Raw genomic sequence first — 26,242 nt, forward strand, 5'->3', positions numbered from 1 at the left:
CTGCTGAACTTTCTCTGTATGTTACTTGTCTTTTGACGGGTTTGAGGAAAGATTAGGTCAAATTTAACTTGAAATATAGTATCAATTAAGTGCTAAGGAAACTGAATATTGTGCACTTTCACTGCATTTAGATAGATAGATAGATAGATATACTTTATTGATCCCAAGCTACAATTGCAGTGTAGCAGCAGCATTACACACAGTAACAACACAAGTAAAGAGAACAACCTAGACATAGCAAAAAAGCAATATAAAATGCAATTTAAAAAATGTGTAAAGGTTATAAAATGTTGTAAATGCTGCATGGTTAAATGCAACATAAATTTAAACAAGAAATGTTATCATTTTAGAAGTACATTACACTATGAATGTAAAACTTTGAGTCATGTCTGTGGTGCCATCTAGTGGAGAAAAATTAAGCGTCAGTCATTACATTTAGTAACATTCCCTGAAAAATAACAGTATTTTTATAGTAAAATATAGATGTTTAAAAATACATATATCGCATCGTTAACATGCTCGTACCTCAACTTTAAAAAGAAGTTCGTGTTTCTTTAAGAGACGATGTAAACATTTCCACAGCTTCCGGGTCACAAATCTGAAGGGTCACCAAATATGGCTAAGCACTAGCTTCCGTTAGCTTGTTTAACCCACGGGAAACTAGCAGTCTGTGCGTATACCTTCCCTCCTGAGAACATTTCACTGTGTTAAATAACAATGTGGAATATGTTATGTTAAAATTATTTACGTGTGAGCTAACGTACTGAGGTGTCAACTGTTGTCTTACTGCTTGGTTGCTGTGGCTAACTTTAGCTAGCGTTGTTTTGACGGGGTCTGTTTATGAACTAGTCTTAGGGTTGTACGTTGTTTTATATATATATATAACTATATAAGTTATATATATATGCCCATATGAGGTAAACCTAACTGTAGCAGCCGTGCTAAAACGTAGACGTCTAAGTTTCCAGGTGACGATAAGCTACGTGACTATCTTGTAATTTAACAACATTATGCAAGTTTTCTCATATTTCAAAATAAAAGTATACTTCATTCTAGTACTGAGTGTATACTGAGTTCAGATGAGGTAATGTTTCTGTGACCGCCCCCACCAACCACCCGCATCCCCCTTTCTCCCCTACAGGATGGCTTCATTTGGCTGGAAGAGGAAAGTTGGGGAGAAGGTTTCAAAGTCAGCGGTGCAGCAGTTTGAGGCTGAGGCACAGAAGGCTGAGGATGATGGTCCAAGTCAGGAGGAGGATGTGGACTGGCTGCACGCCATCAAACGACGGCGGGAGATCCTGCTGGAGGGCTGTGCAGCCAAGAGCAAGAGGCTGAAGGACGAGGGTGCACAGCTGGCTGAGCAAGGCAGGTGAGGGATGCTGTACAAAGCTGGCAGGTTTTTCTGTGCATGCGGTGTGCACGTCGTGTCAGTGACAGCTTTAATCATAGCAGACAAACCTCTATTATTTGGTCAGTTTTGCAACCTCTTTGTTAAACTGCTTGTATACAGAGGCATGCATGAGTTCTACATAGAACTATTAGTTGCTGTGTGGGTGGAGGGATTAGGTAGGTTTTCTTTTGCAGGTTATAACTCAACCATCAAAAATGCACAGTGTACTGTTAAATCCTAGGCATTGAATATGGGCTGGTGGTGAACAAACACGCTTTATGCATATGCTTTTATTTCCTTTTGAAAGACATTTTGCGTACTCTGTGCCAGTTCCATAGCAAGCAGGATTACATCTTGAATCTTATTTGATTCTATGATACTGAGGGCTTCCTGTCTGTGTGCTAGACTAGATAGGAGAGCAGTGGCTTAATTACGCCTTTGCATGCTGTCCGTAAAGGGCTGTTACCATAGACAGTGAATCATCAGCTGCTCATCTGCTGAAGCAGGATCTGCTAAACACAAGCAGTTAGGACATTTACAGTGAGAAAGGAGGGAGAGGAGAGTGCTTCCAGCTTTTCCTATGTGTTTTGGTTGATGAAAAGGTGGACTTCGATTATCTGTAGAATAGCCTAAAGGAGCACAACAATAACTATTGACGTGTGATATTAGAAATCTTCCATTGGAGGGCACCATTGTACAGTTCACAGAGACCCATCTAACACAGCTAATAGCTTGTATTGGCTTGCTAATAAATATTTCCCAGGCACAGTAAACCTAGTGTCATCTAAGCTTGAGGTTTTCTCTGTATCTTATTTAATGTTTTTTTTGTGAAAGTAAAAGGTGTGTTTTGGTGTCTGCAATGATATGTTCTTGTATAAATTCTGGATTTCAAAAGCCAAAGAGCTGTATTCCTCTCAGGATGAGATCAGTAAATGGGTATAACCACAGTAATTTCGGGCCAGAAAGGGATAGAAACATATTTAAATTGCTCCTACAATGTACTCTAGCACCCCCTGTGATTTTTAAGAAGACTTCCAGCACTACCTTTAGCCTTATACTGTGTGCAAAATAATCACTCCGCTACCTTTTGTGTAAAGAAAACAAAACGGGCCTCATTCAGAAATTGTAATGATATATCTTCCAAAATAATTTAACTTTTTAGCCAATAACAATCACTTTGTGAAACTCCCCCCAGTCTGGTAGATTTAACGTTGCTGACTGCCTGTAATTGTATTTGCAAGCAGAAAGTGGATTTTGCTGGAGGAAATTATGTCTTTCCTGGTGCTCCGTAATGGCTGTTCGGAGGTTTGAGATGATGTCTGGTCGGCGATGTCAGCCAGGATTCTTCTCCTCTTACGACATCCTCTGATGCCAGTCTATCATTACCAAGGTTGCTGCTGATGTAATTGAAGAGCTCCTCTAGTACCTGTTTGTGATCTGAATCTCCTCATGGGTCACATCGTGTGCATTGGTGGGCCAGTGAAGGTAGAAGTAGCTGTTGCTAGTTTTTCTGCATTTGTAAGGTCAGTAGATATTTCTTTATGTAAATGTACGAGGGCCACAGTTAGACCCAGTTTCCTCTCAAAATTACCAAGGTTTCAGCAACTAGAGTCAATATTAAGCTAGATTTGGCAGTGTACCTTTTTTAACCGTATGTCTGATTTTGCATCATATAAGTACAGAAGAATTATAAACTATCTACAGACACAGTCATCTTCATACAGCAGCACACCAGAACATTTTCTGTAATATCTGCTGCTGTGCAGAGTAGAATTTTAACAAGGATGACTGACAGCCCTGTCATTGTTGAAAAGGCTTGTCTGACTGAGAAATGAATGCCTGAAGAAACATTCAAAACAAACAATCAGAAAGAACATTATGCAAGGCAGACTAAACATTTACTAGTAAATGCGGCTTTATTCTGGGCCATTATTTATTGCTCAGCAATGAAATGAGAGTAGACCTAAGCTCACTCCAGAGTCTTTAAGCTTCTGATTATTTGTAATAGCCATGCAAAGACTGTAATAGCAACACTCAATGGGCATTTGCTCGACACCATCATTTCAAATAGGTTGTACAGAAAATGATTGACAGGTCTCTCCTTCACTGAGACATCAGCTTGAACCCATGCAAACTGAAAAAAAACTTGTTTTGGAAAATTTTAATTTCTCAAGAAACACTGAGATGAAAAAATAGGGCGTGCAGTTGTACATTCTTGACAATTGTAGTAGTAATATTGGTTAAACGCTCCTTGGAGTGAAGGAGGTGTGGGAGTTTTCCGAGGAAGCAAGTCACATCATCATCCTCCACATAGTTCCAGCTTCCGTGCTGAGTCAGATTTTTTAGACTAAAGCTTGCAAGATGTTTTTTGGCTTGGGGGGCAATTTGAAACATTCAGCATCCTCTGAAGGCCTGGTATGGGGAATTTGACAGTTTTTTGTTTCTTCCAAGGAACTTGCACAAACGGCGAACCAATAACATCAAAGCTTAACAAAGTCAACTTAAATCAGTTTTATATCCTGAGACTCCTCAGGGAGAACAGTCTGCTTTGTCCCTTCCTGAAGAGGGCTTCAGTATTATTATTTTTTTTTATTGATTTGGACCCAAGGATTTCACCCTCTTCACTTCCTCTTCCTGGATGAAAAGCATGACAGGGGCCTTTCTGTTTCTCTGGAAGTCCACCAGAAGGTCGTTGGTTTTCCTGATATTGAGCTTAAGGTGATTGTCGTTGGGATATGTGACAAAGCTCTCTATCGGTCCTCTGTATTCCTCAGTAAAAAAAAAAAAAGCCTGTAAGTGAAGACGACATGATTCTCACTGGAAATTATTAACTGGAGTCATACATATCAAAATATAGATTAAAAATACAAATACCTGTTATTAAATTCCTTCAAAGTCTTCACTACATCATCATATAAACTGCAACTCTACTGCTTGGTGGATGCATACAACCATGAGGCGGTAATTCTAGTTTTCAGATTAGTCAGTTATGTGTTTAGTATTGTCGTCATAACTATGTGTTGGGGATGTTTCCTTCTTTTGGACAGAAGTGTGTGAAACGGTCATAATGTATCCACCATCTTCCCATGTCAGCACAAAAACATGCTGCAAATATGTCACTTCAAATTACTTATGGGAGTGCACTTATATCATTCCAATGATTGCGGGTCTCTTTTTTATCTTATTCTTTGTCTCTCCCTCTCCCTCTGGCCTGAGTATAGAGTTGCGATAACAGTAGAGCTGTCAGTTTTACCCCCCCAGTCCTCATGTGTTGTATTACTTATTGCCTAATTTCCTCATATGATTTTGCAGTGTCTTTTGCCTCATCTCTTGGTACGATTTCCACACTGCTCTAGTTCCATTTCCTCAACTCCTGTGCGGTATATGTTTTCCCTGGCTTGATCATGGTCACGGCTGTAATCCGAGTTTTATAACTGATCGGTGTTCATGGTCTCATTGTGTGGTTTTTAATTGGTTTTGAATTTTTCATGATATCCTTGGCCATTAAGTTATAAAAGATGACGACAGACACATTTTGTTGTCGAACCCAGGATTTCACCTCATAATCTTTCCATGCCCTTTGTCTTAATCAGGCTATTGAAATGATTCTTGAGTCCATATTGACTTTAGGAGGAGAGGGTTGTCAGAGTGAGCGTGTACAGTCAGTGTGTTGAAAAAGTGACAAAATCTGCTTGTCAAAAAAACGGAACCCTTGCAAACAAATTATGCAAACAGATCCGTGGCCTACAGTGGTAAGGCCACGCATAACGTGACTTCTGCCCTATTTTTTTTTTTTTTCTTCTTGTGTGTCTGAAAAGGCGCTATTAGCCAATCAGTGTCTAGCTCAGATAAGAAAACACAGGCTTCCCATCTCAGTGGGCCTTTGTGGATTTATTTAGCTTGCTGCAATCCTTGTGTACTCTGTCAGACAAGTGGACAGGCCTTGTGGAGTCCGCTGGCAGTGTTACAGCGTCTAAAAGCCCGTGTAGCATAGAATTCTAGGAGCCATAATCGTCGTTAAAACAACAAGATCAGTCAATTCTATTTAGAACATTTTATCTGAAACATGACATGACATGAAAGTATATCTATCTCAGCTTCTCAGAAGGCATATACAAGAATGGAAGCACGGGATTGGGGAAAGGGGGTTAGGGTTAGGTTTCCTGACTTTTCTATGAAATTAAATGACCAGGGAGAATAACTTCACGATACCCACTGACCAAACATGTCGCCCTGCGTTTGGTTAGGTAACATGTATCAAATCTCAGGGCCCAACTGTCCTCCTTTATGTGTTTGTCTATTTGAGTTTGTCATTATTTTGCGTTGCATTGTGCAAAGAATTGAATATCAGCCAAGTCAATACAAAGCCATGTTTACCGTCATGTAGTGCAGCGCTGTGTAGGGCATTAATAGCTTTGGGTAACTTTAAATAATAGCTAACAAACATTCATGCATTATAAATAATTCAGATTCATGGCTGTTTAGTAGTGTATCACACTGCAATGCTTCCCCAGTATACAGTGCACCAGTAGCAGCCAGGTAATGGTTTATAATGGTTTCTTTCTGTGTGTTTAATCCCCCAGTTCTACCATGTGTATTTGAACCACAATGTTTTTTTTTATTCAGGCACTGGGAGGCCATTAAGAAGTGGGACGAGGCCATTCATCTGACTCCAGACAACCCAGTTCTATATGAGATGAAGTCTCAGGTATATTATCAACCTATATTTTATTATTTAAAAATGTTCTCATCATACTTATTAAATCTACTGCTTTTTTTCTTGAAAGAATTTTTCTCATCTGTCTTCAAATAGTACAACATTGTTGGATTCACAGTGGAGAGTATAAAAATGAAATCCACTCATTCTTATTCCATGTCAAAACATGCTGGCTACATTTCCCATAATTGAACTCAACCGTGGACAGTTGTGTTTGTGTGATTCGGGTGTGTCATGCTAGTAGCTGCTAATGTAGCTTTGAGGTGCTAGCCTTAAGCAGAGAGAAGAAATGGGCTACAGAAGTCCTGTAATCTCACTTTTCAACTCCTCACCCCCAAATATTTTTCATTTTTAAACCAACGTTGCGCCACTCCGTCTGGTGCCACAACAAGGTTTATACAATTTTTTCCACATTTGCAGTAGTTACCCCCCCCCCCCACAAGACCTTTAAACAGACTTTGATATATAAAATCAATAATTACACACCCATATGTACGCTGAAATCACTGTATTTATTGATTCTTCGTCTCTTATAGTTTCTTCTCCCAAATTTAAATTGCTTTAAGAAGGGATCTGTTGACAGCCAGTCTGAACAGCGACCAAAAATGCTGGAGATAAGATGGACTACAAAAATGTCAGCCTCTCCTTTAAATGGCATGTCTTTTGGTAAATGTGGTTAAAATTGCCTTTAAACCACTTGGCTAGTGCAGTGTATGTTTCTGCTGTTTGTAGATTTACATCTGGATATGACAATATATGTGACTGGGGTTTTGTGTTCAGGATATACTAAAGAACTCATAGCCAACGTGAAACACATCAATCACGTGCTGCAGCTTGTTTTTGCAGCTTGAAATTTCAAGCTTCCTAAACACATATTCCCTTTATGTCCTGCGGTTTGGGAATGCTAGTGGCCACCGGCGCACTCTGTATGATGCATTTCTACACATCCCTGCTTGTGGACTGCGTGTGGGATTTTTTATCAGCCATCATGGTCACATAGACCCTCTTTCAGCTGCCACTTTGGTATGCTTTTAAGCTAGATATGTGATATCAGCATGTTGATGACACCACTGAAAGTCTGCAGCATGTTTCCTATAGCTTTAATGTTTTCTCTTTTATAGCTCCATTTCCTTGTTCTTTTCTCTTGTTCCTTTCACTTCCTCTTCCTCTGGGTTGATGTCTTTGTTGTTCTGCTGTCGTTCCTCAGCTGCCGCTTTCCCTTTTACCTTTTAACATAGGAATTTTGAAGAAATGGTTCCCATATATTTGTGCAAAGTGAAGTCAAGAGGAGGTAGACAGACGAGTAGAGCTCTTTCCATTATTTCTTATTCATTTAGTACAGCTAACACAATAAAATCTCTCCTTATAGTCATAACCGATCACATGACATGGATTTCTGTATGCCTAATATAATATTGTCCATTATAAGACATTTGAGAAGGAAATCATTAGAGGACCAGGCCACCTCAAAAAGGATTTTTCTCCCACACCATGACTGAGTTGTAGCACAGACTTCCGTTTTTTCCAAATGTGTTTCAATACACGTGTATTGCACATATAACCTATTAGTGTCCATTATCAGTGTGGATGTTACTCACATTAATTTGGCTAAAAATAGGCTGGACCTCATCATATTCCCATTACATGCCCCAGATGACGAGGATGTTACACTGATGCTGGTCGTTTACTTCCCCTCGTCACTTTCTTCCTATTTAGCTGGTCATTAAAACTGTCAGTGTTATGGTGAGTTTTTATCAGTGGATATGACTGTGTGATGCATGGTTATTAAGGTGGTGATAAAACTGTTATATTTCGGAACTGGTGCTGTTCTTGCATCTTAATTTCTTATTGAAGTGCTACAGAGAAACACTGAAGAGGCGCTGCTACCCACCCTTTGTGGTTTCTTTGGTTAAAAGTGTCTCAGACGAAAATGCACAGACAGATTACAAAGGACAAAATGTGTCATTGTGAGACTGAAAACAACCATGGTGTACTCTGAGGTCACACTTTCACAAGTAAGTGTTCTAGTACATAAAGTACAAAAGTAGTACATAAGTACATAAATCTAAACCTATATGCTGTATATACTATATATACTGTAGAAGCAATACAGAGTTTCTCAGTAACTGTGTTGCTTCCTACATGACAGCAAATCAAGATTAAAAAGTACCACTATAAAATTGCATGCATTTATCCACTTTGTGTCTGAATAAAAGATGATTTATAAGACTCATCTGGCTCTGGCAAGGTTGAAGAGGTTAATGAGGTTAGTGCAACACTGTTAAATGTGAGCATAAATAAGTAAATCACAGAGAGTAATGTGAACATGACTAATAATATTATACAATGTTCTTATACTTGAATGAGTTACATCACCAGGGCAGCAAAATGAATCTGCTGATTCATTTCCCAATTAATTGTTTGGTTCTATAATGTCACAAAATAGTTTATTTAGTAATAGTTTACCCATCACAGATTACCAAGATAACATCTCTAAATGTCTTGTTTTGTCTGACCAATAGTGCAAAACCCAAAGAAATGTATCTTTTTTTTTTTTACTTATTCAGTTATTGTTGACGGTTCATTTTGTGTTAATCAAATGTTCTGTTTATCAACCAATTGTTCAACTCTACACACCACAAAGAATTTATAAAACTGGAAAATATTGACTATCAACATCATGAACATGCTATGAAATATGGAAACTTTTTTTTTGTATTGTGCTCTCCAATATTTTATTTAGTTTGATTTAATACTGTTTTACTATGTGTTTATTGGGCAAGAGATTGTCGTAGTAACTAGCACGCTGCAGTGGCCAATCAGTCGATCAAAGCGGTTAAATTGCTGGAAAGTCAGCGTGAAATATCACTGAAAACAGGCGCTATCCAGATGGAGTTTGTGGACCAGCTATGATACGCTCTCAGCTGTGTTTAGTCCTCCGTCAGTGTCTACACAGAGTGTGTCCAGGCGTAAGTGTAGGTCACCTGTGTTACCCAGTACACTACCACTTTAGTGCATTAAACGGAAGAAAATGTCCTGTGTAGACCAGACCAACCCAATACGAATTAAAATTAATTTTATTTATTACTGTGTTAACACTGGGAATCATACTTCTCTCCATTGTGAAGGGTACTCAGTGCTCATTATAGACCGATTGAACCGGTCTTGAACCACGTCATATTTGTCCACAGGTACTGACCATTCTGCAGGAGGTGTTCCCCGCTGTGAAGGCAGCGGAGATGGCAGTGAAGTTCCGCCCCCTTTGGTGGGAGGGCTGGCAGACTCTGGGCCGTGCCCAGCTCAACCTGGGAGAGGTGGACCTGGTGAGTATGGCTGGCAGGACAGTCACGATGAAATCAAATAAGAGTACAGTATGTTTGCAAAAGCTGTCCAACTGCTATCGAGGCCTGCAAACAAATGACTACGTACAACTACTAGATGGGAATTTGTGAGTCATAGCGGGAAGAGACAAAAAAAACAATGACGTATTGTTTGCTAATTGCACATGTCAGTGTATTAGCAGTGGCTGAGACTGTGCTCACTGCGGTTAGAACCAAATGCATTGCTTGGTTGTGATCGAAAAATGCCATTTTGCAGGTACAAACACCAAAATCCAAGCTGGCATGTATAGACCTACCGATTTACGCAGCAGTGTTGCATAGCAAGTTGATGGCTTCTTACTTAGTCAGTCACTAATGATCTTAATTGGAGTGCCCCCATTTCAGTTCAACCTGTTATTGTTGCTGACTATAAATCAGTTGTGTCTTCGTTTTTGAAGAGCCGTCAAGATGCGTCAGTTATTTCTGTTTACTACTTTTTGCAAGCGTCTTGCCTCTGAGATGAGGTACCTCCTTCCAAAGCACACCCAGGAGCCTGGGGCTTGGACGATTGCTTAAATTGCCCCAGAACATGCCAGGACCTGTGGGTGTACGAAACCTGCAGATCACGGTTACACCATTCGCCCCATTTAGAGCCAAGCAAACAGGGTTAAACTCCGTAGGCCTCCAGCTAATGGCACTGCGTGTCACTCCTAGAGCAAGAGACCTGTCCTACGGCACCAAGAGAACAATGGGAAGTGAAGTTTCTTTAGCAAAAACTAAACCAAATATAGACACACCTCTTTGTATAATGAAACTATTGGGAAGGAAGGGGGGAAAACGCTCATCTATTTTTAGCTAGGCTTGTTCAGTCGAGTTTTAGAGCTTTGTATGCATCAACATGTTTGAGTAGTGCCTGTTTGTGCAAATGTGAGTGCAGCGATTCTGGTCTTTTCTTTCTCTTCTTTTATTTCCACTTCTCTGTCTTACTTGAGGAAAGTGGAAAATATCCAAACGAAACAAACATATAGCTTCTGATTTCAGTTTTGTCACACCTCATAATGATTTTTTAAGTAGTGGAAACTTACATTGGCAACACTGCAGCATGACAGCTCTGCTGCCATTCATCGTCTGATTATTATCATTAAGTTCTCTTTCGGCCACAATTTTCACAGAGAAGCCGGCTAATCCGCCTCCTGTAGCGTTTTGTCTGTATATTACTTTCAATATAAAGAGTTGATGAAATATACTCTGATCAGAATGAAACTTGATTTGTTGGTTCTGGCACATCTATTACAGTTAGCCTGTCAAAGACGTTTTTAGTTGAACCTGACTCTGCAGGTTATTTGTGTCACAGGTGTGGAATGTTAACAGTTAAGCGATGTTTGTTTAATGTGATATTCCAATGAAAAGGTTAATAAGAAGAATTTTGCATAGAATCCAATCAGGTATTAGGTTCATACCAGTTTATTTTTAAATCAAATCAAATCAAATCAAGTTTATTTGTATAGCCCTTTACAATAGCCGAAAGGTACCCAAAGTGCTTTACAACAAAGCCATGAAACAATACATAACACATATATAATATACAAATACAATTAAAAGTGCTGTAGTGCTGCAGCACTGCAGGGTATTAAAAGCCTTCCAGAAATGCATAGAGAGGAGCAGATAAAAAGAGTACACCTAAGAGACAGTACTGTCCTAGTCAGAATTAAATGCTAATCGAAAAAAGTGGGTCTTACAGAAACAAGTTCCTTAAACTGAACATAGACCGACTTGCTTAGCTTGTTTTTGTTGCGGCCATCAAATGCTTGACATTTGTCATAAAAGAAAGCAGTTTTATGACAGGTTGGCCTTGAAGCTATTGTTCTATGGCTGACATTGAATTGTTCTCACCATCACTGAGAACAGGTGCAACCTCATCTGTACGTAGTGCCTGTACTACTGTACGATCCATACTATATCATACTCTACTGCTGCAGCGCTGCTCTCCTCTTCAACTTCAACTCTGTGTATAACTTGATGACAGTGCATTAAGAAACTCTGACCAATCACAAGTGCAATAGTGTTTTGTAGTTCCAGCAACTCTTACAGAGTGATGTGTTTTCCTAGCTAAAAGGAACTAGCATTGCACATTAAACTTCCATTCATATCAGATCATATCATTTTAGACCAGTCAGATACATATTTAATCAACGTATAGGTAAATAGAAGTATTGGATTTTGGATGGACTTTTGTTGGAGGTGTCCAGAGTTGGGAGAACTGGCGAGAGACAGAAAATCAAGTAGATATCCTGACTTTTAATCCTTAGTATGAGACACATACCAGGTATTACACTGACTTCATGCAAAAGTAATCAATTTAAAGTGTGATTTGGTGAACTACTGAACAAGATAGGTGTTCAGCAAAGGTCATTGTTAAGAGAAGTTTACCATATTAACATGGACCTCTGGACACTTTTTCACTTAACAGATTTCAGATGTGTCCGAATTGATTTAGGAGCCCATCAGGCACCTCAAATAGCACGTAGCAATGGATTTATATCACCAGGCAGCTAATCAGCGCAGCTAAAGGTCCAATAAACGATCGGAGGCCATTTGTATTTCTGTTCAATAGCACAATAATTTTCACATCAATCTACAACTGTACAGTCAGCTAAGAGATATCGATGTCTTCTTAATGAAACCATAAATCTGCCTGCAATACAGCACAAAGAATGCTAAGGTCCTGCTTGTGCCGATGATGCTCCACCTGCTGATTCAGCTGCACAAATAAGAGCGTCACGCCGTTAATCATTCATCTGTCAGAATTACAGCGAGACACAGGCAGATTGAGCAATTACTCTTATCTTTCATGAAAGCTCGTGTTTTACTCTCTTGGTGTTCTGTCCTTGCAGGCTGTTAAGTCCTTCCAGGTTGCGATACACATATGCCCATCGGAGCGCACCCTCTGGCAGGAAGACCTTGCATGGGCATGCAGGTTACAGAAGCAGCACTCAGCAACCGAGGAGAAAATCCGGCAAGAGGAGGAGACTAAAAGACAGATCCTTAATGCCCCTGAGCTCGAACAGGAGTATGATTTTGAGTCTGATGAGGTGCTGGCTGCCTGTGAGGCGGTTGCTGAGCGACAGACACGCTACGAGGAGCTGAAGAGGACCGCCGTGGTCGTAGACGCTGAGGGAAATATAAAAAATGTAGTCACTGGGGAAAGGGGATCAGAGGACACGGCGACACCGTCAAAGGAAAAGTTTGTCAAAGCAAGAGGACTTTGAACTGGTCTCCGTTTGTTTGTTATTTAGTTTTTTTTTTTTGTCCTGGTTACATTTTTTAGGACTGAATGTTATTATTTCTGAAACCACTGGGAGTGTGTGAAGCTATGGCATAAAAAGTCTCATTCAGAAGCAACCATGAAAACCGACTAATTCTAGTTAAGGTTTATGTGCAACAGAATAAAAGACAATTGAGTTTTGTTGTTTTACATTTCCCATTCCTTTAATGTTAATTACGTTAAATGTGCATGTAAACCTTTACACGCATACATAAAGATTAAAGATATTTTTTTATCTTTTCTGGCTCTTTTACTGTCAGTCACATTCAGTTCCAGTCGTCCAAGATGTTGAAGCTAGACAGTTTTATATTTCTAGTTCTGACTCTTTATTGTTATAAGTGTTTCCTCTGAATAGCACAGTAACACATTTAGTTAATAGTGAATGTATACTGTGGTTACATTAGAATCTATCAAGAGTCCCTAGGTTTTTAATGAATTTCAAACAGTGCTTGGTTGAAGTTGGCAGCCTTTTTCATTTTGGATTGTTTATTAAAATTTGACTCAATTTACTTAAATGTACAAATAAAAGATAGTTCAAATCACACTGTTTATGAAGAAAGACAATCAAACCATAATGTTAAAGCTGTTTTCTTCTATGCTACATTAAATCAGTCTTTCAGAATTTAGTATCCTCCAAGATTAAGGTATAAAAACACAAATCAGCATCAAGATAGAGAGATGGTAGAGGATTGTCCTAAAGGAAAATACAGGAAAAGAAATGATCACATCCAGTGTGATAGTCAAATGTAAATGACCTGTGAGGTTGTCCATGTGTCTGTGTTTGTGAAAGATGATGCATGCTCAAACCTGTCAATGAAAAATAAACATGAATCTAAATGTGTGAAAGTTCTCTGTTTGCTGCAGTTTTGCAGAGTTGAAGTTGTTCCAAGGTTGAGTCAAATGTTAGCATTATAATGATTTTTAAGGGAGTAAGTAAGAATCGACAGCCATGCTAGCTGAAAACATAATTTTGGTTTGCATCATCGGTATTGAAGCACAAGGACAACGTATACAGTTAACACCCTAGGACACATATGTATTCACACTTCTGTATAATATGCTACATAGACAAACCTCAAGATTTAATCATAGTAGCAAGGAAGGCGTAGGATACAGAGAACCACAAGCTGCTGAGTACTCTGTATACATGTTTCCTTCCTGACGGCGTTAGTTACACCAAGTCATTGTTTCCATTTCAATTGTAATGCCTCATAATAACCAAACAGGTAAAAGGAAAAACACCAACACCATTAGTTGATTTTGATTAGATTTTGATAAGTCCAGACAGCTCTCCTCCACACTGGAAAATGGATACAGAGAGATTAGATCATGTTGATTGAGATAAAAAAAAAAAATCCTCTTTTAGGTTTTAGATGTTAAACTGTGTTGCTGCAATAAAACTGTAAAACAGCAACAAAAATCTTACTGTGCTGGTGGGGATGGATTTGATAATGCTGGAGCGTTTGCATTATATTTATTGTCCGCTATTATGAATCTCATAATTTGGGTGAACTTTTTTGCTCTCAGTAATGTAGTCCCCTAATGATGCAACAAGTGCCCTCTTGGATACCCCTATGGTAGATAAAACGTGGTAAAGTGCCCTCTAGGCCTTGATACTCCTTCAAATCATCCTTGTGAAATAATAGTGTGTGTTTTTTCATCTTCAGTTGCTGATGTAGGCTACATACAGCTTAGCCTACATGGGTCCACCACTTTATCACCCATTAAGGAAATGCAAGTCAGGTAAATAATAAATTAATTCACCACTCAGGAGCTTAACATACTCAGCTTATTGAACCAACTCTGATCAGCTCAACCGTAGTGAACTTGGAGTTCAGGGTTAGGCTCAGACTTTGTTAAACCTGCTTTCTGAAACGTGACCCTACAGGCAATGTAAAGACATGAATTATGTTTATTTCTTTGTTGTAGCTTTTTGTATATTTCATCAATGTATAACTATACAGAGATTGATGTAAAGGCACACTGCAGTAGCACCCAGGGTTTCTGTGTGCTTTAAAGGCCAGAAGTTGTGAAGGGTAACATTCATTTCAGTGCAATAGAAGATAAAAAAATATATTTTTAGTCTCACTTATCGAGCAGTTGGTGCTCCTCAGCTTTGTAGGGCAGAGTAAATATAGAAATAATTCAGTTTCTATTAAAAGGGCCACCGGAAGTCCTGAGATAATTTAGGAATTATTATAATTCTCAGAATTGCTGTATATGTTTCTATGGTTAGCCAGCACCACTGGCAGGCATGTATGTAATTAGAACAATAGCTAGGCTGTCTGTTCAGTAAATATCAAGGCCACATCCTTATTTTTAAATATAACAAAGTGTTAAACAGATGACGTAAAAAACGTCAATAAAGAAAACTGCATACCGATAAGAACAGACGTCTACAAATAGATCTCAATCAAATACAAATATAAAACATGCAAACATGATTATAAAAGTCGTCACGCCCTTGCCTGTGACACACCCAAATCATTGCCGGTAAAGTACAGTGTTTAGAAGTTGCATAATGAGATAAATGGAGGTCACCTGTGTGTAATCAGGGTGGGATTTTCAGTTAGACACACTGCATGGTCCGACTGCTGGTTAGTCAATAACACTGCATTATGAAGACAAACTAAGCATATAGAAAATTTGAAAGAATAAAAAAAAAAAAATCAATTTGATTGTTCCCGCCCTATCAAACCTCCATCTACTTTACAGCTGCGTGTATGTTTGGTGTGAGAACACACACCATTTTAGTAGAAGCCCTTAAAGGGTGACTTCGCTATTTTTCAACCTGGACCCATGTTTTTGTGTCTTAATAGGGACATTTTGAATTGGTACAGACATCCGTGGTTCCCAGAGGATGAGTCCTACTGACTTTGGTCATCCCTTTATCTTTAGAAACTTAGCAGGCGAATAAGGTAAACATGATAGACATCTGCATGTTAAGAAGGTATCATGAAGGTCAGAAGGTTGTCGGGCCCTCACAGTTAATAGCATGGCTGTAGACTGTTAGTCTTGTTTACTGCTGCACCACTCCATCATATGTTAATATTCTAGATGTTTCTGGTAATGCTAACCATGATCTTAGCCTGAACATAATCCTGAATCTGACCTATTTTTTTCATCATGCACCTCAACCATTAAACAAACGTTGACCCACATACAATAGTACAAACATTATCATCATTTCCTGGAATTCACCGTTCCTCTTAACCCCATTCCTGTGCTGAACGACCACATCATGAACACTCACTGTTGGTAAGTGGCATCTTCTTCTAACAGCCCATTGTTTCCACAGCCTCCTCATGGCATGGCCTTAAATGTCTAAAACAGCCTGTCACATATACTGTAGTGTAGCTGATGAGGTGGGGAAAGAGGGGACAGGTTTCCCAGAAGAATCATTATTCCATTCGCCCTCTGTTAAAATTCTATGACAACTGTTTTGTCAATCACTATTCCCTTCCTCCTGAGAGACGTGGCAGCTTTAACAGATTTCTCGTCTGAGGTCAGAGCTCCCTTTAATGGCATATTGATCTCACAGGGAGGTTTGTCTGCTCTCGGCAGGCCCTGGACCCCGGCCACAATGGACCTGGAAATCTTCCCGGTTGAAGAAACCATCTGTCTGCAGGTGCACAGTGCCATGCCACCTCAATTGGCTACTGGTTAGAGATGTGTTATAACCATCAGCGCTGTTGTAGAAAGAGATGAAAGGGATATGGCGTGACAGTGACATGCTGGCAAAAACAAATGTTATTGCAGAGCATTTATTTAAAGACAGGTTTGAATTGCGGTTATCTGGATCTACATCTGTTTTTCCATAGAAATGAATCACGCTGCAAATCCCATTAATTAGTGGATTGCTTTGTGCAACTCTGTGGCAGAATCAGTTGTATTGACTGTGACATGTGAGTGCCATTCATTAACCTCAAGTGATCACTACAGAATTGTGATGTTCGTCATTAAAGTCACTCTATTGAGGACTGATTAATATTTCATTTCTAGCAAAGATTAGAGGCGGCTGCTGGTAGAGGTCTTGGAGATAGGACTTAATATGCGGATAATTCATAATCCATAAAATGTCAGGAAATAGTGAAATATGTCCAGCACTGCATTTCCTAAAGCACAAATCCTTTTGAACATTTAAGGCTGAAAAAGGTGCATTTTCCCTTTAAAAAAATGACTAAAACTATTAATAAATTATCAAAATAGTTGCAGATTACATTTCTCCTTTGTCCATCTTCTAATTGCTTAATCCACTGATTGGAATATATGCACGATCTCGGAGCGTTAAACAAACAAAATTAAATATATATCGAGTTATTTCCTTCTACTTCACAGCACACTGTACGTATTTACCATTCATATTCAGCTAACAGAGATTACACACATACTTCACTGTCATACTAAACTTTGTGATGAACTTCTTCAGCTGGCAAAAGAGGGACACACATTCATCTTTATATGGATATTTAGCGACATTTATTTTCTGTTTATGAGTTTGGTACAACGTTAGTCTCAAAACTTCAACAAGATACTTCTATCAGTTTTTATAGCAAGGATTAAATGCTGTGTTACACCAGGAAATCTTCCCTGTAAGGAAAGGCAAAATCTTTAAACCTATCAGACAAGACACTAAATATTGTCTTCAGTTCCCCTTCGTAATTGCCCAATGAAGTCTAGATGAGAGGGATTGCATATACCATTAAGGTGAAATAAGATTGTGTTAGATTAATCCTTTAAAAGTAACAGTAAATTATACAATTCTTATGAAGACATTACTTTAAGAGGCCTCTTAAGCTCCTCCAATGTCTATTGTGGAAAAGCCACAGTATAGCTGCCTTTTATTATGAAATGCAGGGGATGATTCTAACTTTGATGTCAACCAGTTTGACAAAATTGTTTGCAAATGTTTGTACCAAAAAAAAAAAAAAAAAAAAAACTATGAACATATTCATCTTGTACCAATTTAAAACTGCTCCAAACTATCAGGACCTTCTCACAGAGAAGACAATAACGTACAAATTCATACTTAGAAATAAATTAACATCGTCGAACATGGTTCACATTTTAACATTGAATTCTTTACAGTCATTGTGCAGGTTGTCAAATGCCTCAAAACAAACATTTTTGACAGCCTAGCAGTGGTTTTATAATTCTTAAAAAGTGCAACAAAATAGCTCCTCCACACCGTCATGGTTTTGTTGGTATAACTGTTGTGATTGTACTGAAGTGTATTTAGTGATATGGTGTTTGTTATGACTGAGGAGTAATACATTTATAATGGGTATTCAGTAATACATCTGTCTAGTCTACAGATTGATGATTAATCTGTCCATTATTTTCAGGTCTTTGCAGTGCTCTCATTATCTCATATGCATTTCTCCTGTATGTTTACAGTCTCGTCTGTAAAAGTCACATGTAGAGCCGGGTCCTTGGGGCACACTGGGAGCTCATTCAGTGTCCTGTCTAGCGCTGTGTCCTCTAAATTGCTCAGTGAAAGCCCCCTCTGAGGCCCCACGACCTTGTCCTGTGGGCGGACCTGTAACATCTGTACAGTTGGTGAACTGGAGCCGCCCTGTGCCCCTGCTTGAAATGACCTCCTGGGGTTTTCCTCAGATGGGTACAGGAAGGTCTGTGAGGTGCTCACCATTTCCTGAATCTCACGTGACACCAGTGAGGGAGAATCCCGGGAGACGATGGAGGAGGAGAGGCGGCCGTCGGCGCAGCGGAACTGCCCGCCATTCCTCCGTCCCCGTCCCCCCATTTTGCAGAACAGGCACTTAATTTTCTCCATCAGCTTGAGGACCACTGTCTTTCTGAGCAGGATGTAGATCCAAGGGTCTAAGATGGGGTTGACAGAGGCCATGCGGATGGCCAGCAGGTCTTGAAACCCTTCTTTCTGCGGTCTGTACAGCTGATTTGCAAAAATCCTCCACTGATGGCATAGAAGAGAAAACAGCAATGGTAAATAAACTGAGTAACTTAACAAGTATTGATAAGAATTTCACATGCACAGGTAATCTGAGCTTGTGTTGTCACAAGCCCAAACTTTCCACATTTCATTTCACAGTAAAACAATTGTTTATCTTACATATTCCTACATGGTTGGCATGGATAAACCAATCTAAAAAGGCACTTGACTGAATGTAACTTGTGTGTAGCCACAGCAGTGTAGAGATGGCACAAGGCCAATAAAAACAGTTCCATTTCTCACCATCATTCATCATATGAGAGCCTTTGGCTATTGGGCTTCCCCAGGGTCTAATCATATCCTATCACAAAGCCAGGGTCACATAAGCCTTCATATTCAACATGTCATCAATTGAAGTGGGGTCTTTAAAGGATATGTTTTTCTTAAAACAGTGCCCACATTAGAGGAGGTTTTGCTTGCTGTAATCATTCCCCTGTTCATACTGGAATTAAAATATCCATGTCTAACATGCTCCCAGTAGATGAGAATGGGAAAAAAGTGTAGTCATTGTAACCCTAACCCTAACCCTGTGCTAAAATAAATTCCAATGTTTATCTGATGTTACTACGAGGCTTCTCCCAAAGTTACTCTATTTAGTAAAAAAAAAAAGGATAGTAACACAAAGGTGGGACTTTGTACTAAAAACACAGCATCTTTTAAACTCTGAATGCTGAAGCCTCATATTAACTGCAGCTGAGCTTCGGAACATATTGTAAAATAGAATGGGGGCTGTGAATGTTGTTCCCCTTTTCCACTGGAAGCATGTTAAGGAAGGTAGGGACAGGGCGAATGGAACAAACACTGTCAGTGTACATTTGGATACCTGAGTGTTGTTATAAGACGGACCTGTTTTCAACCTGTCAACCTTTCCTTTAATCGGATCACTAACATTGGCCCCCACACATGCAGGAATGTCTGCTTGTCATTCTACACTGCATGAGCAAACACATGAGGAACTCTCACTGTGGCTCAGGCTGAACGCAGGAGTCTGGCGATGAGGGCTAAAATGAGCAAACTCTCAGTCACAGTGACTGTTTGCAAACATGAGAGTTCACGAGCAGCAATTATTTTTCCTAACTATGCAAATACCGAAACTAGGCCTCTGTAAATGCTGTTGTTGTAAACAGCTGAAAGGATTGCACAGGTTTATGTTAGTGACTTATGCCTCAGATAAATGTGTCATCTAACCACAAAGACCTAAAGTTGGAACACAAAGTTTAGGTAGCATAATACTATGACTAACCATCCATTGTTAGTTGTTATTATTGCATTCATTGGGTTTAACTTATGTCAGTGTTAGAAAGGCGCACAATCTATTTACTTTATTTGCATTACATTTGATGTTTCTTTCAAAACCTGTGACATTTTTACGCATAAACAACCTTTTACGCACATCCAGTACACACTTATTTTTTACTGTTTACACCATTTCACCAGAACTCACCACTAAAGGTATGGAGCAGGTGAGAACCACAGCGGAGGTCGCTATAAGCAGGATCACCATCTGGATCTCTGCCCCAGCTAATCGTCGGAAACTCCGTCTACGCCTGAGCTCCGCGATGCGCCGCTGGTCTGTGCCCAAAGACGTGCGGCGGATGAACCGCTTGTGCATCAGGATCAGAGCCCCGCATACCATCACGTTGCATATGACAGTGGCCAGCACGATGACTGAATTCACACCTGCGTACATCAGATTAAAAGTCACGACCGTTGTGCGGTTGTTCTGCCAGTCGATGAAACACCAAGTGTCCGGGTTCTGGAGCTTCACCGGGCCGAATCCCATGTTGGGCAGCGCGCAAAATACGATATTGGAAATGTAAATGGCCAAAAGAGTCAGCGCAGCGAGTTTTTGGTTCATGTACTCGTTGTAGAAATATGCATGGTTTATTGCCAAGTATCTCTCCACTGACATTGCGAACACAATGCTGAGCTGGACCAAGAAGAAGAAGAGCAGGATGAAGCCGGAGTATTGGCACAGCGGCTCACCTCCCGGCCACGAGCCCTTCATGTAGGTGGCGATGGTGACAGGGCTGGCCAGCAGGGTGCCCAGGAGGTCAGTCACTGCCAGGCCACACACAAGTGTGTAAAAAGTCGTCTCCTTTTGTTCCTTCCGTGATATTCGCAGAACCACTATGGCTATGACATTTCCCACCACCCCGAAAATGAACATAATTGCCGGGATGGTGGGCGGTTTAATTCCCGTTGGTGCCGTGGAGTTCATAGCTGTAGGGACTTCTTTCACTGTTTCAAACTTGTCAAAGGTTCCCCTTTCACTTCCGAAGTAGTGACACTTTCCATTAAAGCGCATTCTCCATGTGCTCCAACAAGAGGCAAATCCATTGTTTCCAAATGTCTCTTTTTACGCGCGGAGTTAAATCTCCATAATCCGCAAAGTTCTTGATGAAAACACGAGCAATCCACAGGATAAAGATGTTTACACTGGTGCTTTTGGTTTGCAAGCGATGCTCCGAGACTGTGAGCTGCGGTTCACGTTGTTGTCACACTCAAAACTGACAGGGGAGTTTTTTGTTGAGCCACTGGCGGCAGCTCCTCCTCTGCGTTTCATTTAACCAGTGAGCGACCTGACACGCTCGACACTCGTCTTAGACACCGCATAGAATCCCCATGCGTTGTGCACAGTTCCGGGGACGTGACTTTGCGGTCATAACTGTCGAATGGTTTGCATCGTTGACGTCTGCATGTACAGGCATGTAAAGTAAAATCTCTCTACTTTTACTACTTCACTATATTTGTTTTAACAGCTAGAGTTCCATACCAAACAGATGATCACCTTTTAAATCGTGATGGATTTGTTCCCTGCAAAAATCATGATGGAGTTCAAGCCCCCTTTATTTTCTTAAGAAATTTTATCTTCCCACTTTTAGATATTTCAGAGCAACAACATGCCTTACAGTTTCAACAGTCTGTCAGTTGTGCAGGTTCATTTACTTCAAAAACATATTGAACATATTGACAGTTAACAGCCGTATTGATTCTTTGTGAGGTGGTCAACGATTTCAGAGTATTTATTATAAGGGTTCAAAAGTTGCAAGCCAAAACATAAGGTTTGTTGTTATAGCATCAATCTGGCTAATTTCCCTAAACTCGACACTGCACTTCCATTGGGTCCTCAGCAATACATCTGCCAAGTGTGAAGTCAATCAGATGAACGGTTGTCGAAAGACAGACATATTGTGTACATACAGAGATTAAATTATTTATTCAATTTGTTAGATTAAAGGAGAGTTCTTAGGCTAGGTTGGTTTTTTTGTACAGCACCTTTCAATAATAATGCAAAAGTGTTAACTAACAGAAAAATATGCATATAAATAGGATTCTTCCTTTGCAGTTAACTGAGGAATAAATCAGAATAGATAATAAAGATATACTGTATACTTTTGGAACTTCAAAGAGGATGCAAATGGTTACAAAATAAGTGACCTACTGTGTGTATTTTATTAATCGATTTTGTTTTTCACACTTAGTTTACGTACAGTAAAAGCACTTGAAAATTCAACTGCGTCATTGAAAGGTACTTTTGGCTTGTGGTCACGACACCTTTTAACCTCTGTTTCCCATCTCGTAGACATTCCACTGAATTGTTTCAAGACTTAAGATGCTGTGCAAAACCTCAATGCATTTCAAGTAAGTGCTGTAGAAAACAAATAATGTATACAAAAACATTTATTGAAGAAATGCTATTGATTCAAGATATATCTAAGTCATTGCACATTATTTTTGAATTATATCTTTGACCAGAGCCAAGACATTGTTTTTATTTTTCTGCATTATGTTTTACTTGGAGGCAATCAGGCTGTTTTCACCAACAACAGCTGCAGCAGATAAATATCTAAATGTTTGTTAGGACACTAGTCATGAAGTTGATAGTGTCTTCACTGAATCAAACAGTGACTAACGAATCAGTTCTGTTATTTATGGTCCATAAACAAAATGTTTTAGAGCAGGATGTTAGTGTTTGTACACTATTACAAAGTGGTGGAGTGATCTGCGGTGCATGCTGAAAATGTGTCATGTACTCCAACAAACACAGATGAAACCTTGACAGAAGTATCGTTTCCTCTGATCTACGGGTAAAGTTTTTATCCAAAAAAAAGGGGAAGGAACTGAATGTTTTCATAGCACTGAAACGCCCTTAATCCTGGGTAAGTTTATTCCATTACAATATGCAAATACAAGTAGGCTACTGCATTTCTTTAATATTGTCTTTTTCTCCTACTACCTCTACTATGGTAATTACGCTAGTGATGTGTCAACACAACACACAATCTATGTCTTCACACACATATATATATATATATATATATATATAGATAAGACGGGGTTGTATTATATCTGAGAATTAGGCAATTACATGTTCACAAACATCTGTTATTCTTTTTGAATGGAGTTTCTTGCAGAGTGTTGCATCACGGGTTGTTTGTAGCTTTAATGTTGCTAAACTAGAGAGCCTTCAAGTGAGTTTATAGTGTGTTTTTTAGAGTCAGTTAGCCTTAAGGGCAGGACACACCAACCCGACGGCCAACCGTCGGCAGAAAAGCAGTTGAACTGATCAGTCGGCTCCCGTCTCCCCGAGTCGGTCAAAAAAGTGCCTCTGAACACACCAAACCGATGCCGACTGGAGTGTATGTTTTGCACGTGCGCGAGGAGTAATATGTCCCCATAACAGCAGGCGGAGCTAATCTGTGTTGTCACCCAAAAAAATGAAAACCGGAAATGACGGATCACTCTAGACCTAGTAAACACAGAGCACGCTGTCTTCAGTCATTGTTTTCATCAGAGAGTGTTGACATTACTCGCTGAATGGAAAATATGATGGCTAATAATAATAATAAGATACTGGCGTTGGCGTAGTATGTTTTACCATCGTTACTTCCGGTTTTCTCCTGCACTCACTGATTCGCTAATCAAGGGCTAGCACTCCACCAATCAGATTGGTCATTGAGGCCGATGGCCACTGGCCGATTCTACATGTCGAATCGGCCAAAATTAATGCCGACGCCGACTGACGACGGCACGGGACACACCAAACTGACTCGAGTCACCGACCTCGCCCGACTGTCCGACGACGTCCGACGGCCGATAATCGGGTTGGTGTGTCCGGGCCTTAAAAAGTGTTTTGTGAGGACAGTTTAACCAACAAGAGTTCCTGAAGGTTTGTGCAACATGCTTTATCACCACAGAAATAAAAGAGGTGTGTCCCGAGATCTTTATTACAGGAAGACAAATGGGACCAAATCCTCTATCAGTCAGTCAAGAAAGGAGCTCAAAAAAGCTGAATGGCAGTCTCAAAAATGCTATCTGCCAGAGGAAATCAAGTCAAGAGCCTGAGAGAAGAGTATATGAGTATTTGACTGATCCGCACAAATGGGGTTTCTTATCTGCTTTAATGGTATTATTTCATGTTTTACTTTTATTAATCTTATAATTAAGGTAGTCTAATATTTGTCTTATAATCAGGGTGGTCTAATTTTCGGGCCAATATAATAGATTTATTTTGTGTGCCATTACTCAGTCTGAAATATGCATTACATAACAACTTGATCTATGGGAAATGTGAGAATCAACAACTCTAATGGACAAGTTTCTACTTAATGGCAAAATCACAGTTTTTATAAAATTATTACCAAACTCTGCAGCTCTTCAATTTTTAAGCCTCTTTTAGCTCATTGTTTTGTTTTGGCTGTATGGTTCATCCTCAGTGCTCCAGTCAGCCTCATTTTCAGCTTTCTCCTGGAAAGAAAACTCAGATAGACCCACTCTTTCACCATAACAGTTAAACATTTAGCAGTTAAAGAACCAGATATTTTTCTCTTCTGAGACCAAGGGTGAATATTGGACTTATATTTGTCTGTTGGTCAAATGCACGCCCCCAAATGAAGGCTAATGTTGCTCTATGTCTGCTGGAAGTGTAAGTAAGCAATTATTTACTAACATGTTAGCCCTAAAGCTTTATAAGCCTCTGACATGCAGTGACTGTCTATCTGTCATGACGACTTGATGCTTTTTAGCCCTGTAGAGGCCTCAAATAATTTTGTGCAGCTTTAAGATTAATACTTTCCTCCTCACATTGCTCCAAAATCAAATCATATCATATCGCTGTATGGGAATTTCATGGTATGAAGAAGAGGTGATGACCTCACTGTACATGCTTCCTCTGTGTAATTTGTTCAGGCGCTTCCAAGACGTGTCACACCACTGTTATGCTGATGATACACAGATCTACTTCTCTGCTTGACACGATAACCTGAATCAACTGTCCTCCCTCCATGACATGAATATTATTTTTGACCAGGACATGACTTTTGACCATCATGTTACAACACTTGTCCAGTCCTGCCAGACGTTTAACCAGAACCAGCCGTCAGCCCCACATTACTCATGTTCTCGCATACCTTTGTTGGCTTCCTGTAAAATTAGGAATCAACTACAAGATCCTGCTGATTACATACAAGGCACTTCATGACCTTGCCCCCAGTTACATTTCAGATGTCCTTGTTCCTCATTCCACTCCTCCACCACTCCGCTTCTCAATTCTAGACCTTTTATCCAACCACCGCTTCAACTGCAAAACTAAAGGCGACCGTGCCTTTGCTATTTTAGCCCCAAACCTCTGGAATCACTCAGATTTTCGAAATCTTTGGACCGTTTTAGACGGCTGCTCAAAACCCACCTCTGTAGGCAATCCTTTTTATAAATCTCCTTTCCTGTGTTTGTTTACTTATTTTTGTTGTGTCTTATTCTTATTCTTGCTGTATTCATCCACATGTTAGTATTTGAATATGATTGTTTATGTATGTATATATCTATATGTTGCACATATATACAGTGAGTGTGTATGTATGTGTGTGTTTATATTTATTTGTTTTTGAAGCACTTTGTAACTGTGTGTTTTAAAAAGTTCTTTATAAATAACGCTTAACTTACTTACTTACTTACCTTAGTGTTTTTGGACATAATGTTGAAACATTAAAACTCCTTAATTATGTACAGTTCTTTTTTTTTTTGCTTTTCCTCTTTTTCTTACGATCTGGAAACAATTCTGTGTCACTGTAGACTCTGTAGACCGTCAGACAGATTTTATCAGATGTCAGCAAAAGGGTAATTCCCCTGTTCGCCATGTCACTGTGTGTGCATAAACAGGTAGTGGTGTTGATTACAAGAGACTTTGGGTTCAAATCCGGTGGCACTGAAAAAGAGACTAAAGACGATTTATAATTGTGATTTAGATTTTTTGTTGATGGTTTTCATAGACCCCTTCAAAATAAAACAAACCCTACTTTGAGTGCTATGTCTGCATATTTGACTTTGATTTAAATCCTTCAACAAGCACTTACATCGAAAATGCATTGCGGATTCAAACACTACTCATTTTTGAACTGCTTTCAAGATGCTAACGTTTGTGCTATAAGCACTGGTGCAGATGGTGAAATTTGTCACAGTTGTCACAGTTGTTCACACAACTCCATTTAAAATATTGAATTTCCCCTAAAGGGGATCA

At 39.6% G+C, this 26,242-nt stretch overlaps 2 protein-coding genes and 1 long non-coding RNA gene across 4 annotated transcripts; 2 read left to right on the forward strand and 1 right to left on the reverse strand.

Annotated features, from left to right (window-relative positions):
• The first annotated feature begins 565 nt into the window (after positions 1–565).
• On the forward strand, positions 566–13,598 carry ttc33 (tetratricopeptide repeat domain 33). Of its 2 annotated transcripts, none has more exons than XM_051412953.1 (5): positions 566–670; positions 1,142–1,369; positions 6,017–6,098; positions 9,299–9,430; positions 12,322–13,598. In XM_051412953.1, exons 2-5 carry the CDS (start codon positions 1,143–1,145, stop codon positions 12,694–12,696), a joined length of 816 nt encoding a protein of 271 aa, XP_051268913.1. In that variant the 5' UTR covers positions 566–670; position 1,142; the 3' UTR covers positions 12,697–13,598. The 2 variants fall into 2 exon arrangements, with proteins under 2 accessions (XP_051268913.1, XP_051268914.1); XM_051412954.1 differs by lacking the exon at positions 566–670 and adding an exon at positions 684–968.
• Positions 13,599–17,208: 3,610 nt separating this feature from the next.
• ptger4b (prostaglandin E receptor 4 (subtype EP4) b) lies at positions 17,209–21,292 on the reverse strand. The gene is made up of 2 exons (XM_051412885.1): positions 20,168–21,292; positions 17,209–18,687 (listed from the first exon to the last, which is right to left on the reverse strand). The coding sequence occupies exons 1-2, from the start codon at positions 21,029–21,031 to the stop codon at positions 18,121–18,123; spliced, it is 1,431 nt and encodes a 476-aa protein (XP_051268845.1). The 5' UTR covers positions 21,032–21,292; the 3' UTR covers positions 17,209–18,120.
• Positions 21,293–22,306: 1,014 nt separating this feature from the next.
• Positions 22,307–26,010, forward strand: LOC127370647 (uncharacterized). The gene is made up of 3 exons (XR_007886259.1): positions 22,307–22,368; positions 22,775–22,886; positions 24,916–26,010. It is a non-coding gene; the product is annotated as an uncharacterized LOC127370647 (long non-coding RNA).
• Positions 26,011–26,242: the final 232 nt, after the last annotated feature.

The sequence above is a fragment of the Dicentrarchus labrax genome, unplaced genomic scaffold, assembly GCF_905237075.1.
Source record: "Dicentrarchus labrax unplaced genomic scaffold, dlabrax2021, whole genome shotgun sequence".
In the NCBI taxonomy this organism is placed as follows: domain Eukaryota; kingdom Metazoa; phylum Chordata; class Actinopteri; family Moronidae; genus Dicentrarchus; species Dicentrarchus labrax.

Coding starts and splice junctions, on each gene's coding strand:
- ttc33 (XM_051412953.1), top strand. CDS start 1,143: ATGGCTTCATTTGGCTGGAAGAGGAAAGTTGGGGAGAAGGTTTCAAAG. Junction 1,370..6,016: donor CAGCTGGCTGAGCAAGGCAG/GTGAGGGATGCT, acceptor TTTTTTATTCAG/GCACTGGGAGGCCATTAAGA. Junction 6,099..9,298: donor TATATGAGATGAAGTCTCAG/GTATATTATCAA, acceptor ATTTGTCCACAG/GTACTGACCATTCTGCAGGA.
- ptger4b (XM_051412885.1), bottom strand. CDS start 21,031: ATGCGCTTTAATGGAAAGTGTCACTACTTCGGAAGTGAAAGGGGAACC. Junction 18,688..20,167: donor CCTGCTCCATACCTTTAGTG/GTGAGTTCTGGT, acceptor CTATGCCATCAG/TGGAGGATTTTTGCAAATCA.